At 42.1% G+C, this 18,172-nt stretch overlaps 1 protein-coding gene across 1 annotated transcript in view; it reads left to right on the forward strand.

Annotated features, from left to right (window-relative positions):
* Window positions 1-18,172, forward strand: part of LOC110091588 (uncharacterized) — a 60,630-nt gene that overhangs the window by 16,457 nt on the left and 26,001 nt on the right. The window contains exons 2-3 of the mRNA XM_072991057.2: window positions 8,475-8,689; window positions 17,208-17,268. Coding sequence (XP_072847158.2) covers window positions 8,475-8,689; window positions 17,208-17,268 — 276 coding nt within the window. The remainder of the gene's footprint in view (window positions 1-8,474; window positions 8,690-17,207; window positions 17,269-18,172) is intronic.

Here is an 18,172-nt window from a genome sequence, read left to right on the forward strand (position 1 = left end):
AGAATCAAAATACACTAGAAAATGCTATTTCTGTCAGGGAAAGGGTCATCTAATCTCGGAGTGTGAGAAATTAAAGCAGCTAAAAGGAATGGTGCCTCAGAATTCTAGTGGGACCAAGCCAAAAGCTGTGTTCTGTGTCCAGAAAGAGCAAGGCTCAGTGTCACTGAGGGAGCCTGTTGCCATGGCTACTCAGTCTGGAACAGCTACCTCTGCTGATCAGGCTGAGGAAAATGGTCCTCTTGTGGAGGTAAAGCGCTGCTTGCTGATAAAAACAGATTCTCAGTTGTTTGAGACAGCAGGAGTGGACGTAGGAATACTTGACCGTCAGTATAGGGGGCTGCGGGACACTTGTTCCCAGGTAACCCTATGCCATCCAGATATTATTCCTAGGGAGTTTATAATCCCAAATGAGAGCATAAAGGTGGCAGGGATTGAGGGGCAGGTAATCTCTCTGCCAGTAGCAGAGGTACCTGTCAACTTTCAAGGCTGGAGGGGAGATTGGCGGCTAGCGATTTCATCGACTCTGCCAGCAGCCGTGCTCGTGGGAAATGACCTGGCTGAACATGTGAAACGGGTGCTAGTGATTACACGCTCACAAGCCACCACGGGGACAGTTCAAGGGGGTAATGATGAGCCAGAGACGGCAGCAGAGGGGAGTTCAGAAGCTGTGGTGGAAACCTTAACCACAGACAGCAGATTTGGACAGGAGCAAAAGGCAGACGCCACTCTCCAAAAGTGTTTTGAACAGGTGACTGACGCCCAGCTAACACCTGAAACCCCAGTGAGATTTCTGGAGAAAAAGGGGATTTTATATAGAGAAACCCTGAGGAATATCTCAAAAGGGGGAGATGGGATCAGAAGTCAGCTGGTGGTGCCTGAAAAGTATCGCCCCATGATCTTACAAAGGGGGCACTCTGACATGTTTGCTGCACACTTAGGGGTGAACAAAACACAGCAGAGAATCACACAGAATTTTTACTGGCCTGACATAGGGAAGCAGATCAGGGAGTTCTGTAAACAATGTGATGTGTGTCAAAGGCAGGGGAATAACCGTGACAGGACCAAAGCAAAGTTGTGCCCTTTGCCTGTGATTGACACTCCGTTCAAATGCATAGGGGTGGATATTGTGGGACCTTTGCCCAAGGCCACAAAGAGGGGGAACAGGTTCATTCTAACAATTGTGGACCATGCCACAAGGTATCCTGAAGCCATACCCTTGACTAACATTGAAACTAACACAGTGGCCGATGCTTTGGTGGGGTATATGTCCAGGATGGGATTTGCCTCAGAGATAATCACAGATTTGGGCGCATCGTTCACATCAAAGCTCATGAAACGCTTATGGCAGATCTGTGGAATTAAGCACAAGGAAACCACTGCTTATCATCCTGAAAGTAATGGGTTAACTGAGAAGTTCAATGGGACTCTAATGCGCATGATTAGGGCTTACTTGGCAGAGAATCCAAACAATTGGGACCAGAAGCTGCAATCCCTTTTGTTTGCTTATCGATCAGTGCCACAAGCCAGTACCGGGTTTAGTCCATTTGAACTTTTATTTGGGAGAAGGGTGAAAGGGCCCCTTGATTTGATCAAACAAAATTGGGAGCAGATCACCCAGGATGACCCACAAGACGTTGTGACATACATAGACACCTTGATGAATGACCTAAAGAGAAATCTAGAGCTGGCAGCAGAAAACCTGCAAGCTCAGAAGGTCAGACAGAAAACATGGTATGACCACAAAGCTAGAGAGAGGCACTTTGACCCAGGGGAGGAAGTGCTTTGGCTTAGGCCCTGCAGAGAGAATAAGCTGCAGCTCAAATGGGCAGGACCATATAGGGTCATTTCCAAGATGTCAGACCTGAACTACCTAATAGAGCAGGAGGAGAACCAAGCAAGGAGGGTGGTTCATGTGAATGCCCTAAAACCCTACTACAGAGGGGAACAGAGGGTTTTATTCGCGATAAAAGCAGCTGAGAGTGAGGAAGCTGAATTACCCTTCTGGGAGGGTAGAGGGGAAGTAAAATACAACCCAGAGGAGGTAAAGATCAGTCCTGCACTCACCCAAGACCAGCAGCAAGAACTAAAAATGCTGCTTAGTAAATATCAACAGGTGTTTTCCAACAAGCCGGGGATAGTGAAGGGAGTGATGCATCGGATCCACACAGGGGATGCACCCCCGCAGGCAGTATCCCCATACCGAGTAACGGGACCCTATAGGGACAAGGTGCGGAAGGAGCTGGACGAGATGCTGAGGGAGAACATAATCGTCCCCTCTTCTAGTCCTTGGTCCTCTCCGATAGTCCTTGTGGACAAGCCTGATGGGAGCATTAGGTTTTGTGTCGATTATAGGAAATTAAACCGGGTAACCACTCCTGATGCCTACCCAATGCCCAGGCTAGACAACCTGATTGAAACCATAGGGGGTTGTCGGTTCATCTCATCATTGGACCTGGTAAAGGGATATTGGCAATTAAGAATTGATCCCAGGGATCAAGAAAAGACTGCCTTTTGCAGCCCTTTTGGTCTCTATGAGTTTCGAGTCCTGAGCTTTGGTCTCAGAAATGCACCAGCCACATTCCAAAGGCTGATGGACCAGACCTTGGCAGGGCTCAGTGACTTTACAGTGGCCTACATTGACGACATAGGGATCTTCAGTAATACCTGGGAAGATCACCTGTTACACCTGGAGTTAGTGCTGCAGAGGTTAAGTGCAGCAGGGCTAACAGTAAAGGCCAGCAAGTGTCAGCTGGGTAGCCCAGAAATAAAATACTTGGGTCACATGGTAGGGGGAGGAGTGATAAAACCCCTGGAGGCCAAAATAGAAGCTGTTCGTGATTGGCCTAGACCCAACACCAAGAAAAAGGTCAAATCATTTCTTGGGTTGGTGGGCTACTACAGAAAGTTCATCCCGAGGTTTAGCGAGATTGCGGCTCCGCTGACCGATCTGACGAGGAAGAAGGCTGATGACCGCATCCCGTGGACCAGCGACTGTGAGGCGGCGTTCCAGAGGTTGAAGGAGGCGCTCATCAACTATCCAGTCCTGCGTGCTCCAGACTTCGACCGGGAGTTCATCATCTACACCGATGCGTCTAACAGCGGGGTAGGAGCAGTTCTGTGCCAGGAGGATGAGAATGGTGACCAGCATCCAGTGTCCTACCTGAGTAGGAAACTTCAAAAAGGTGAGAGACATTTGGCAACCGTGGAGAAGGAGTGTTTGGCCATAGTCTACGCGATCCAGAAGGCCAAGCCTTACATCTGGGGAAGACATTTTATTCTGTGTACTGACCATTCACCATTGCAATGGTTAAAGACAATGAAAACCCACAATAGCAAACTTATGAGGTGGGCTTTAAACCTACAGGACTATGACTTTGAAGTGAAGGTGGTCAGAGGGTCAGTGAACTGTGTTGCTGACGCCTTATCAAGAAGACCTGAAGATTGAAGACGGCGAAAGAACATGGACTATGTGTATATATTGATGACACAAAAGTAAAATGTACCTGGTTTTGAATTTGGTTTGTATGAATAAAGGTAAATGGATGTATTGTATATGGTAAATGTTTAAATGCCTATTTGCTATGGTTAACTTAGAATGTAAGTATAAGTAAGTATAATATGGTATGTATAACTGTTGTTGTGTATTTTACCCAGGTTGTTTTTTGGTGAAAAGCACCTTAGCTTTCCCCCTACAAAACAACTTATAAAGAGGGGAGGTGTTACATACAGCACTGATGTTACCTGTCTGTCATGGGTTTGGAGGGAAAGTTCCATCCTATGGGGAGTGGAAGGCGGGACATCAGGAGGAGGGGCTGTACTGTATATATATGTGGAGCGTGTGTGGTGAAGAGAGAGATGCTGAGAGACACTGGGATGTGACGAAGCAGCAGCTGGGAAGAAGAAGCTGTTGTGGGAGTCTGTGTGTCAGACAGGGTACTTCTGTGTGTCAGAGTACCAACCTGATAGGTTCAGGTGTCTGTTGGGTAGCCAGAACTGATAGGTTCAGGGTCTGTGCTTCAAGTTAAGGGTTCTGTGTGAACCAAACTGTATGCTTGTATGAGTGAGAATAAGCCACGTTACTTTATCTTATTCACCTGATTGTTTATTTTTCCCTGTGTGTATTTAAAATAAACCTTATTCTTTTTATTGTTTAAAAATCCATCCCTGGTCTGTGTGACTTCTTATAGGGAATGGTTGGTGGCAGCTTAGTGTAACTGTGTGACATATCCCAGTAGGTCTGGGTTTGTCACACTGATAAGGCAAGAAACAGCAAGATAAACTTCTGCTGTTTTTACATTTTACAAGTGGGAAGAAAACTCGTAATCTGTCTCTGAAGCTCTTTCAACAGAGATTTGGAGAAGTGGGGGGAGCAGCAGTTTCTCCCAAGGGTTTGATCTTCATCCAAACTGGGTTGCAAGGGAGACAAGATCTCATTTTCTCCCACAAGACCTTGAGCAAGCCAAGAAAGACCGGATTTCCTTTCACCTGCAGCGCAGGTTGGAGGAGAAGAGAAAACAGGTGGAAGAAGTCTTACCTCATCTTCCCTTCACCGAACTACAAGCAGAGGGTATCTGTTCAGAGGCTGCTGGGCATCCTCCTTGCCAGACAACTGGGGCCAGTGTAGACACCTCTTGCTGTATCTATGAGTGGTTTTATGGGTGCCATGTTTCCTAAAATGTGTTTGCATCTATATTAGTTAACTATTTGTTAGACTCTAATACAGTATTCAGTTTCTGCCTGAGAGCCTATGGCTATAATCCTGTGGATTACAAGTGACTCAATCATTTGTTTTCAGTTTTGTGCTTGGTTAATTTCTTTGGGAGGTTAAGCTTTAGGAGACATTCAAGGGATAAGAAGCTTTTTCCTTCACATTCTGGGCTGAAGCAGGTGTCAATCTGGATTCCAGGAACCAATATGTTCCTTGTCATGGACTGAGGCAGGGAAGGCAATTTTAAACTCACTGTGGACCGAGAACAGTCATCATTGATACTCAGCTGCATAATGCTTTGCTAGACCACCACAATTACCACACATTTCAGTGTGGCTGCAGAGTGCAGGTATGCTCAGATCCTTGTGTGGCTGGAAGCCATGGATGGTTTGCTCTCACCCACAAAGGGCTGTCTGAATTTATGTTTGCTTTCTCTCCCCCCTTCTCATTCCTTCTCATTCTCTGCAAGTTCAATAAGGAGATGGATAAATGAAACTACTAAAATAAGCCGTAGCCTTTTTTTGTCTGTGTCCTATCAGGGAAAGTGTGCCAAATATGTCCCTAGAAATGGATTCCGAGACTTCTGATACCACTCTTTTGGGAAAAGATGCCACCACATCTCTTGCAATCTCAGCGTTTGAAAGTCTAGGCAACTTTCTGTCAAGTGATTCAATGGATAAGTTTGTTTTCCATGTGCTATCCCGGGAATTATTAAAAAAAAATTAATTTTAAAAAACCCTGGCAAAATGGCTTAATGAAATTTAAAGGTCCTTCATAAAATGTAGCTGCTTTCAAAGAAGTAGCCACTTGTCTCAGCAGACTGGTGAAAAGAAAAGAAGTCAAAATATCGTAACTCTTCCAAGACTAAAAGTCCAGTTTTGTGGATCACATAATCCTCAGCTGGTCATGGGATATGTATAAATATGCACAACATGTATTTGCATTCCTGTGTCTGAGGAAACGAATTCTGGCCCATGAATGTTCAACCAGAAATAAAAACTGTTAGCATTTGAAGGTCTACAATGTGTTGCCTTATTTTCTTTTGCCATCATAAAACATAATAAGCAAAACTTGCATTAAAAAAGAAACAAAAAACAAATGAAAACAGGAGGAAATCTTAAGAATGAATTGTCATTTATTCTTAATAGTGCCCTTCCCTGTCTGATAGGGACAGGGTGCCCCCTGTTCTCAAGCCAAATATAGACATCCAAGCCTCCGCTTGGACCTCTGGATTTCCTCTAAAGTATACTCACTTTCTGCCCCTACCCTGAATTATTTGCCAGGTTTACTTCTTTTTGTCTTGGCTCTTGATTACAGAGCTAACAGAGGGAACATTACACAAGTGGGGTGAAAGAGAATGGGTGGATGAAAATGCCCTGGTGGTGGTGGTGATGGTTGTATCAGTTTTTTTTTAGTTCCCCAATCCCTTATCCTTCTTGGTTCCAAACCTACAAGCATTGACAGTGGCTTGTTATTTGTTTTCTTCCCACAACATGCATAGCAGGCTCTGATTCACCTCAGCTGCTACTCATAGTTACCTGCCTTTTTATTTATTTATTTATTTATTTATTTATTTATTTATTTATTTATTTATTTATTTATTTATTTATTTATTTATTTATTTATTTATTTATTTATTTATTTATTTATTTATTTACACCTCACCTATCTGGTCAATTGTGACTGCAGTCCTCTGTGAGTTCATTTGGGCATACATTTATCACTGTGGGGCTTCCGTGAAAATATGTGAACTCTGTCTTCTGTAAAGAATGGGTTCCCTTTTGCAAAAATATGTATTTAATGGGGGCAGCTCACATAATATGTGGTTGCTTGCTTATTTATACATTCATTGCAGGAATGGGCAAATTTCCGCCCTGGATATGTGTTTGATCCTCTAATGCTGTCATTGTTTGAGTCTCAGTCCTTAGCCAGTTTTTTTTTTCTGGCAAAAAAAGATGGATTGCAGCTCCTGAAAGTTTCCAGGAATGATAATTAAACTTTTAAACAGGTCACGTGGTCCTACTGCACTGTTTAACATCCCAAAACACTGTCTTTTCCAAATAGAAAGTTAACTTTTATATATTTCTGGTTTCTATCTGTCTTTGGCAAATTTGGATATTTTTTTTGGTCTGTAAGGTCCTTGAAGGTGTGTCTTGTGGCAGAAAAGTGGTCCCTAAACTTAACAAATTTGACTAATAGTAATTAATTGAAATAACCAGCGTGGTATATTGGATAGAACGATGAACGAGGATTCTGGAGAACAGGATTTGAATTTCCACTTGGCCCTGAAATCTCAGTGGGGAATTGGAAGTAGGAAAATGGCTCCTTAAATATCTCACTTAACTTGAAAGCTCTATTACGGTCACTATAAGTCAATTTCGATTTGAAATAACAACATGAACAGGCCTTTGACACCTGGAACTTACAATCTGAAATTCAATTCAAAGGGCATCCAATATGGGCATGGAAAAATATGGATAAGTTCAATCGTGCCCATATGGGTTAATTTCAGCAGAAAATGTGAAGAACTAAAGAGATTAAGGAGCTTCATGGAAAATGTGGATTTTGAGGAGGGATTTAAAGGGGAACCACTATAAAATGGTTCCATGGTTCAGCTGGAGGCACCAAGAGAGAGAGGTCAAGACTCTCAAGAGCAGAAATTGCAGTATGGAGTGATCTGATTTACACCTTCCACTGATATGCAGATTAGAATTTTCAGACTCGTCAAGCATTCTGCCATTGTTCCTAGGTACAAAAACATATCAGATACATATTTTGAAACGTGTATCTTAAAAGCAGAACTTGAGCCACAGCTTCCAGATTTTGCACGATCCACATGTTTCCTACCAAACCTTGCATCCAAACATGGTTAAGGGCGCAATTTTTGTTAAGAAGTATGTATGCTTACTGGCTTGTGATGTGTTCCACTTCACATGATGGAGAATGAAAATATGAATCTCCCTGAACAGAAACATGACCTCCCTTCCACACATATATTGGCTGAGATCCTGTACTGTAGTAAGTCATAACTAGAGTAGGTGCATTTGAATCAATAGGGATTTGGTAAGTCAACACCTATGTACGTTTTATTGATCCAATGGACTTACTCTAGTTGTGACTTACTACTAGATTTCACCTATTGTGTACTTCTGTCCTATTAATATTTAAAGATACTATGTTCGTATTTTGTTGTCATCATTAACAACAGCTTTATTGTTCCAGGCATTATTTTTGACACTTCCAACAAGGTGTCTGTAAGCACTGCATATGCTGCTTGGCACGTGCTTACAGGAAATGTACAACACAAGATCCTCATCTGACACAGTTGCACAATAGGTAGGAGGTTACTTGATCCAAGATAGCATGTAACAACCCGAAAAATTACAAATAACCCCTCCCCAACTCTGCCATATCTAGGAGATTTAACTTTGAAATGTGGAAATGATAAAAAATTTGCAAAATGGCTTTGCTGACACAATGTTTAAGTGTAATATCAGGGCCGGGTTTCTATCGCTTTATCTAGAGCAATGATTGGGGTAACCCAGGTGTTTTTGGACCTCAACGCCCAGAAAGCCCGGCCAGCACAGAAGAAGATTTCTGGGAGCTGGAGTCCCAGAATACCTGGGTTGCCCAAGGTTAGAAACCACAGATCAGGCAGTAGGTAAGAACTCTGGATATAGAAATTCTTATATTGGAGAATCAGATGGGTGAGCAAGAAGATTGCTAAGGTCCCCTTCAGCTTACTCTGTATGCTAATAACCCACAGGTCCAGAGTCTGGAACAACACAATCAGGTCCTGCTCACAAGGTGGAACATTTTGAGAGAACAAGACAACTCTCTTTCTGACTTGGACATCAAACTTTTCTACGACCAGTATATGAACAGACTGAGCTTTGAGATCCGCTCCATTGATAATGAGAAGGAGCAGCTAGAAGCTGAACTTGATGAAGTACTGGAAGCCATGGATGATGTTCGGAGCAAGTAAGTCTCCTTCTCCTCCTTCCTCTCATCTTTTTCTACCTGGTCTTTTACAAGCTTGTGCAAATTTATAAAACTTTTGCCACCAGAAATCAAATACCTTCATTGGCCCACTAGAATATTGTTTAGAAGGTAATTTCCAGAATCATTCAGGACTTGTCATCAAGGCTCAGCATTACAATGCTTGCGGTTTGAGGGGAAGGAAGTAGAGATAGGAAAGTTCAGAAATCAACCTGTCTGGATTCTGATGTCAAACTACAGTATCTGCAGGTAAAATTCCAAGATGGAGACTAAACTTGAAGGATCGGCTTGAAATGTGGTGGAATGAGATTGTCTTGGCAAATGTAGATTGCTCCAATAAAGGGCATATAATGGCTCAATAAAGGCATTACAGTACTCCCTTCTGATTTTGAATGCTGCTGATGGACCCCACAAGTGCGCTTGTTTTTGGCTTTGTAACCTGGTTGTCACCATGATCAGTCTTTCCAAATAGGCACTACAACCTATATACATCTACACATTTCATAACTATACAGTACCTATCCAAATGTCTTGCTCTTGTAACAGATATCTTTGCCATCAGATATAGAGGTTCTAGAGGGCTCATGCAAGGAAAGTCATTCACTCTGCTCTGTGCTGGAGAGACAGAGGTTCTTGAATGGTTCTTTGGTTGCCATGCAAAGCAACAACAGCCTGCCTGAGACTGACTTTTCTCTTTCCTCCTTAGAGAACTTCTGGATAGCTCAGTGGTTTAGGTAGCATGGGAGTTTAATTCCTCACTGTGCTTCCTAGACAAGGGTTGGACTTAATGATCCATAGGGTTCCTTCCAGCTCTGCAGTTCCAAGATGATGATGATTATATAAATTGTCTGACTTGTTTATACCTTGAAAAGACTTCAAGAAATGAATTAATCAATCACTTCTTTTGCCTGTGTCAGTTTTATCTGTATTCGTTCCTATGTCCAGTTTCTGCATTAGTCTATGGTTTTTAAAGCAAAGCCCCATAAACATTTGAATTTATTTTGTATGTATGTGCAATTTTCCCAGATATTTTTGTGAAACTGAGAACAACATTGTAAAATTCATAGAAGAATGTTGCCTTTGGGGTTACTGCGTCCTGATCTCCATGTTAGCCCAGGAAATGCAACTTAGTTAAGATGGTTCACTTAAAAATGTGGACCAAAAAAATCCTCTAGTATGTTGATGGTTCAGTTGCAGCAATGCTGGTGTATCTAAGCAATCAATACAAGTGGATAACAGAACCAGAGCAACAATCATACTCTCTTTCATAATAAATAATAATGTCAGAACCACAGAGCTAGAAGGGACCCTATAGATCATCATGTCCAGCCCCCGTCAAGGAGGCACAGTGGGGGAACTGAACTCCCAACCTCTGGCTCTGCAGCCAGAGACCTAAATCTTGTGTTGAGTTTCAGTCTTTAGTTTCAACCAGAGCAGCATGCAGGATCAAATTCCAAGTAAGTGCATTCCTGACAATGTTTGTAAGAAGAGTTCCTTTCCATTCTGAAGAACAAACCAGCCCTTAATTTACATCTAGGCTGTTTTGTCTGGCTTGATTGGTGGATAATGTATGTTGATTGAATGGCCAATGAATAAAGTTCAACTGAATGATGAGAAACAAGAGTCGCTGAATCTGTAACTATGTGTAAATTTAGTATAACTACTCTCCCTTTCATCTTGCTTTTCTCTCTATATTTTTTCTCTTATTTCTCTTTGTGCCTTCCTGAATCCCACACTCTCCTAACAACAACCCCTCTGTTAATCCTAAAATCACTGTCTTTCCCCCCCCCCCACCTACATTACCTTTCTTTTGCAGGTTCCTGACACTTCAGTTCTCTCCACCTGACATCCAGTTTTTCCTCTCCTGTTACTGCATTTGTAACTGACTTCTTAAGACACACATGTTCTCTCAGCTAACCTCCCTTATTCTTCTGCTTTCCTTCCCTAGCAAGGGAGGAAAGTAGAAGGAGGCAGTTTTGTTTCTTTGTACTGCATCTGTCTGTTATAAAGGATGTATATCTTAGCTTTATTCATTTTCACAGCAGAGAACAAAATGAGTGCTAGATAGCTAAGTGGTTTATGTCTCTGGCTGCGGAGCCAGAAGTTAGGAGTTCAGTTCCCCACTGTGCCTCCTTGATAGGGGCTGGACTTGATGATCCATAGGGTCCTTTCCAACATCTGTCACCCCAAACTGGGACCGTATATTACCTGAAAACTGAAATGTACATGTGGGTGCAGACTGAATGAACCAAAGTCAGTGGTACAACTAGGAGGTGTGAAAATTATAGATTTAACGAAATGAAATATGCCACGATATAATCTGTGAATCTTAGAAAGAGATTCCCTAGACATCATCATTCATCAAGCAAAGTAATGGGGCTTTTGTTATTATACTTGATAACTTCTCAAGGGGAAAAAGAAAGAAAAAAATGCTAAGAGCTCAGGAGCAAAAACAGAAACCACCAACTATAATTTTAATTGTGGTGCCAAAGCAAGGGAAACTTCCTTGTTTAGATTTTTTTTTAAAAAAAATAGCAACACCAAGAGGTTAATTAATGTCTTCTAAATTGTGCTTCATGAATTGGCTCTTGGGGCACCTTAGACTTGGCAGCCCTGCTCGCTGAACAACAAATCTCATAATTCCATAGCACTGGGCCATGGTGTGTGCAAAGTTGTGTCAAGCTGGTAGAAGTGTGCAGTGAAGATTAGTTCATAATTCTTAGTAAAGCATTTCATCTCTTGCAGTTAGGAAGTAGCCTCTCCCCTTCCACCTAAGTCATCTCCTAAATGCAACACCTCCGTACCTGATACTACCAATTGCAAGGGTTCTGCAACCCACTTGCCACAGGTCAAAACCATGGGGATGTAATCCCAGAAGGAAGACATGCTCCATCTCTGCTCCCCACTCAGGTAAACGTGGTCAGATCCCTGTGATACAGAAAGCTTGCTCTCTGAGGGAGCTGAGCCTAGGAGGTAGTTAGGATAAGAGGGGATGGAGAGGGAGCAGGTTTGTTTGGATGAGTTAGGCTGTAATTACTCATAACATGCATGCCCTGGCTGCAAGTCAAACATTCCAGCCCAAAGGGCAGGAAAAACCAGAAGAACCAACATTTCTGCCATCTCCCATGTCAGAGGACTTGTGAAATAGGTAGCTCCCAGGGTGTGGAGGAGGTTCTGTCACTACCCATTCCATCTTTGGAAAAGTTGTATGTTCCCTAAGCTGCAGGCTGTTTCTGTTGGTTCGTCCTTTTTCATGGTCACTGAGGTTGTATCATGCATATTTGCTGATCCGAGGGTTTCATGGTTTGAACTGGGAGCATCGCTGACAATGGCTGAGACCTGTCCTCTTGAGCTACTTGAATTGACCTGCACATTCAGGTCTCAGAGTTCCCTTCAAAGTATAGAAGGAAATAGGAGCGTTGCAACTGACAAGGCAGTATGCAACTGCAGGTCGGTCAGGCTGCATATACTATGCACTGGAGCCTTGCCTTGCTTGAGCAACAAAACAGAATAAGAAGAGCCATGCTAGATCAGACCAAAGGCCCACCACTCACTCCAACATACTCTTCACATAATGGCAAATAAATATCTCCTGCTTGGTTGTATTATTGTGATCTTCCAGGCTTCTCCCACTTAGAGATGGGAGAGATACTTCTGAGGTTCACAGAAATCCACACATTTATGAAATAAATGGGATTCACTCCAAAACAACAACATGCTTGAAAAATTCTCGTAATTGAAAAGGTGCATTTTGAAAATGTATACATTGTCTCTGGAACAACTTACCTGTAGAGATCCACCTGGCCCCCTCAGTGAGGGCCTTTAAGGCCAATCTGAAGACAAGGCTATACAGGCAGGCCTTCCCTACAGCCATCACCTAGCCTATCTTTCTTTTTTCCTTTCCTTTTCTTTTTCCATCTTGAATTCTGCTGTTAATTTGGGCCTTATTCTTAGTACATTTATATTTTCATATTTTATTTTCATATTTTATCTAAACCGCCCAGTGTGGACACGTTCCAGATGAGTGGCATATAAGTTTAATAAATAAATAAATTTGAAACATAATGTACAAACTTTATTCTGTCAAGTTTTGCAATTCACTGCAAACCCCAGTCAGAACAATAACAGAACCTTGGTGATGACAGCAGGTGATAAATATTCACACATCCCTGCTCACACTCTGAGGATCCTGTTCCAGTACTAAAACTGGACAAAGATGTCCATGGCCCCAGTCTATTTTCATATAGCACCAATGCACATTAAGGTATATCCAGGAACAGATGCATGGTGATGAATTCACACAGGCGATGCAGCATGGCACATTTTTAAAAAGCTTATAAACACAAGGAAGTGCTCAATTCATCACACCTTCAGAAATGGAATTACTCTTTCATTCTGTGACAAAAACATTTGACGTTTCCACTTTGCTTGAAAAAGGACAGGAGAAGCATGAACCTAATAGGAAATAAGGGTATGATGCTATCATGTAGATTTGGTCTCGGCCCCTGGAAAGATGTTGCCAGTCAGTCGGTAATACTGAATTAGGTAATGCTGAGAGAAGTGACCTGGTGGAAGGACTTGGTATAAGGCAAGTTTTTGTGTTTCCCTCAACATTTCCTTCCAACGTGTGTGTTGAGGCTTGTCAGAATGATAGCACTCCAATGGGGCTGAGGCACATTCGTGGGAGAACAATAATTATCAGTGGCACATCTTGGGAAAATTACTTTTCTGCACTACATCTCCTCGAATCCTCCAGCCAATAACCATGCAAGCTGGGGGATGCTGGGAGCTGCAGTCCAAAACTGCTTACTGTTAGTGAATGATGGGTGATGTAGAAGCTGCATGCCTCTGGAGACTTGGCTTGTTGCCCTCCCGCCTGGCCATTGTGAGAAACAGATGCCATGCTTGTCCTCTTGCGCACCCACTTACATAGGAGTCGGTCTCCTTGAATTTTGTGCATTGTTACAGAACTGCACCCGTGACAAGTGAGAAAGAAACATATGACAGTTTCCTGGTTCTTCCCAGAAACCTGAACTCATCAAATGTAACTAAAATATATGGAGGGGGGGGGGTTTCATGGAGCAAGAGGTGTCTTTCTCATTTTATAAATGCCTCTAAAGAAAACAGTCATGTGGTTAATAATCCATTATAGCCATGTCCCTCCGACTAATATTTCTCTCTTTCAAATTCAGCACAGGCAAACGTTTGATTTCCCCCCTGCCCCAAGAGATGGTTGTGTTAGCCTCTAGCTGCACAACACCTAAGAGATCTGTGGCATCTTTAAAACTAACAAATTTATTATAGCATGTGTTTTCATGTCTGACACCCCACTTCTTCAGAGGGATGGAATACAGTATAATCTTAGAGGTTCATAGCTCTCGCTCTCACTCTCTGTGTGTGTGTGTGCCCACGCACACATTGCCCACAGAAATACACAGTACACGCAGCTGATGGTGCAGTATTAAGCTCAGAGCAAAATAAAATACAAAAAATTAATAACAGTGATACTGATGCTTTCACTTAACTAAACTCTTCATGATAGCATATCCTGGCAATAACTGAAGAATTAAGACCTGTGGCACCTGCTGTCCAATCCAAACTTCTACTTGACTGTTTATCACTGTGATCTACCTTTGATGTTTCTTTGTGTTGTCAGCCAACAAAGTGTCCTCTTTCCATGTCTAAACTGTTATGATAACTAGTCAATTAGTATAGTGTTCTAAGAAACCATTATCCCAGTTCAAACATCCAGCAATAAAACTAGATTTGCTAATATAATGTAATTTAGCCATCTCTCATTCTAATAGACTTCTGACTTTTTCTGTGCTCCCCAGCAGGCACCCAAGTCAGTGCTAAGTATGTTCTGGAAGATTAAAGTGTTCTGCTACTGTTTTTTTTTTTCTCCTGTACTTTCATTTCTCATGCCAGACTAGTGTCTCTTTTTTTAATATGGCTGGCTTTATAGCTCAGTGAGTTATGTTTCTGTGGAGCCAGAGGTTGGGAGCTCCGTTCCCTACTGTGCATCCCAAGAGAGGAGCCACCCTGTCTGGTCTTGGGCAAATGATACCGTCACATATGTGTGTTCATCACGATGCATCATAAAACCTTGTTATAAATCCAGATCCCGAAACCGCACCACCAGGAGAATGGAATAGTAAACCACATCTGAATATATTCTGCCTAGAAAACCCTGGAAAGGGTCACCATAAGTCAGAACTGACTTGACAGCATACAATTATTGCTTATTATTTTTATTTGGGATGGGAAACACCCTCCGTATTCTATGTAGAATGCTCACAGCTGACAGGGAGCACTGTAGATCACATTAGAATACGAACAAATGAATGAACCCCTGATGCTGTACATGACATTGGCAGATCCTGTAAGAATGTTGTCAGAACAGATGTGAGTGCAGTGTCAGGATCTGGATTTATAGCAAGGTTTCATCACTGCATTTGGATCTGTGCTGAAAGGCCCATCAGGGTTAGTGAGCACTTGTTTAAGTCTGGGAGGTTACCTGCGAGCAAGCACAGGCCTATAACCCACCATCTGTGGTTTCATCAGAAGAGAGCAGTACAGACATTCCATTAGAAATATGACTCTTCACTGCTTCACAGTGTGAAGAAACTGCTGCTTTCATATCGTGATAACCTATAGTATGAAGAACTCAGAAGTGTGTATCGGTTAACCAATGTTTGTCACACTGCATTTGTTAATTGTCCCACTTATCACCAGGATATCTGTGTGGTCACCAACAACTTTGCTAAGGACCAGTGTTAATAACCGGATTATCATTCTCAGTACATTCACTATTTAATTTCACTCTGACTTCAGGATCAACATTCTGCTTACAACCACATGTACTGTTACTTTGGGTTGCCAGGTCAATAGTCCCATTCCCTGACACTGGAATTCAAAGGAAGGCCTTCCGATGTCACAGAATGGTGTATGTGTGAGATGGATAATGTAGGGAACCCGTGAAGAATTTCAAGGCCAGTGTGTGAATTCCAGGACAGGCAGCCCAAAAGCATGCAAGGTGAAAAAATGACAAGGGTGCTTCTGTACATGTCTAGCTGGCATGAAGCTATGAGAATGAACTGTAGGGTTGCCAAGTTGGAAGCATGTCATTCTCTGAGATTTTCTGGTCCAGATTTCTGGAGAATGGACCCTAAATCAAAGCTTCAGGCCATGCTTCTGACTAAGTGTACTGTAGTCTACGAAAGTTTATTCCACAATATATCTGAGAGTCTTTAAGGTGCCACATGACTCTCTGCTGCTAATCTTTGTCAATAAGATAATAATGTACATGTGTTGTGTTACCAAGATGAATGCATTCAATGGTATTCACTAGAGTATTAATATGCCAACCATTGTGTTCAGAGCTTGCGTCAGGGAGCCCTGTGGGACCTATACACCACCTAAGGCTACACCCCGTGGCTTCCTATTGAAAAGAAAATGGATCATGAACATCTTTGTGACTGCCAGCATCACAAAACCAAGCAGCCTTAGTTCCCCTCCCATCTTTAGCAGCTTAACAAACCTGTTTTGAAAACCTACACTCATGAAACCTTTTCTGAGAACTCAGGTGTAATGGGACACCACCCCATCCATCTAATTTTGTTAACCTCAGAATCGTTGGGCCCCATCAGATACATTTTGACACACCTTAGAGAGATTCTTCACAAGTTAAGCACATGCTTTTCTAATATGTGCTGCTGCAAACATTCAGAATGATTTAAATGAAATTAAGCTTAGCTAGCTACCACTTCACTACACATTAGCAGCTTTTTCATATAAGAAGAAAATATAGTGTCCTCTAAACTGGAACAGCTAGAAAGCACGAACTAGGAAAAATACCTATCCCAGATGTTGGGATGGAGTGATTTAAACAGCAAAAAAATTAGATGATGTTAATTAGTTGCTGACCAGTAGCTCCTAGTTTCATACCATCTGGCAGCACTAGCCAATAATAGATCAGCTCTAGGGCTAGTCACCCAGTCTGAGTCACAGACTTTTTGAACATGGCTTTTAAAAAAAGTACAGTAAAAGGAATGGAGAACTGGAAAGAAATTCCTTGTGTTCTTTGAGGTGGTGTGTTGAGATCGTGAGCTGTCCACTACACTGAGAGGGATTTTTTTTTCCCCAAGCTTGTCTGGACTTAACGGAAGTCATGTTTTCCTCTGTCATCTATTCCCAGAAGTTTCTTCTCCCATATATTTTGATATTGTTCTGGGAACTGTTGTGGATAGGAATAGGCTTTCATGATTACTTACCTGAACAACACAATAGGTCAACAAGCTATGGCCCCTTACATTTACACATCGGGAAACAGGTGGCAGAGATGTGGGGTTTTTGTGGGTGGGTGTGTATATATGTATGTGTGAATTTCATTTTCTAAGCAGATCAAGGTGGCAAGACTAGAGAACTTAAAATATATACACCAGTTAAATGAATACCTTCTGTCATTTCATGCATACCTACTATATCTTTCTTCCTTTAGGTATGAGGAAGAAATAAACAAGCGCACAGGGATGGAGTTCACTTTCACAGTACTCAAAAAGGTAAGTAGGCAGCATGCTTTTTGGTTTCATATCCATGCACTGTGTTGGCAGATCAGCTATATCTGCCTTGGTAAACAAATTACCTGTTGGTCTGGCTTCCCTAATTTTACAGGGAAGAGAGGAAACCCTTAAAGTCTTTTTAAAAATCTCATTGGATGGATCCCTTTGCTTTAATGTAACCCGGAAACCACCAAATATAGAAGTTGGTGAGATTTTCAGGGAACTGACAATCCATGAAAGAGGAGAACAAAGAAAGAGGCCACCCCCTGGCATGTCTGCCTGAAAAAAACAACTGAGATGATTAAACACTCTGCCTGAACAGATGTGAGATGGTATTTCATCTTGCCACACATTACACTACGAGTAATTTTTAAAATTAATGATTGTTTTGCATTTTAAATGTTTAGTTTTAAAACTACATTCAGCCCTCCTTTTGTAAGTACCTTCACTAGAGCTGGAATGAGGTTTTGGGATATGAATCATTAAATCATCATCATCATGTGCCATCAAGTTAATTCAGACTTATGGTGACCTTCTTCAGGTTTTTCCATTTAGAGAATACTCAGAAGTGGTTTACCCTTTCCTTCTTTGGGTGTGTGTGTGTGTCCTGGGACTGTGCACCTTTTCCAAGGCCACGCAGGCTGGTTCTACTATTCCCAGAAGGCACAGGGGAATCAAACTCCCAAGATCTGACTCCGCAGCCAGAGACCTAAACAAATACGCTACATATGAATGGCTAAACAGACTTCAAAAACTGAAAAACATTTCAGACATTAATAATGAGAAAGGTAGATGAAAATGGATTGGATTGTCCAACTCCGCTATTTGGATTTTTAAATTTTCAGATTTTAAATTTAGATTTAGACAGCCCTCCTCTTCTTTATTATAGTAGTTTCCTCAACCT

This window comes from Pogona vitticeps, chromosome 2 (assembly GCF_051106095.1).
Source record: "Pogona vitticeps strain Pit_001003342236 chromosome 2, PviZW2.1, whole genome shotgun sequence".
In the NCBI taxonomy this organism is placed as follows: Eukaryota; Metazoa; Chordata; class Lepidosauria; order Squamata; family Agamidae; genus Pogona; species Pogona vitticeps.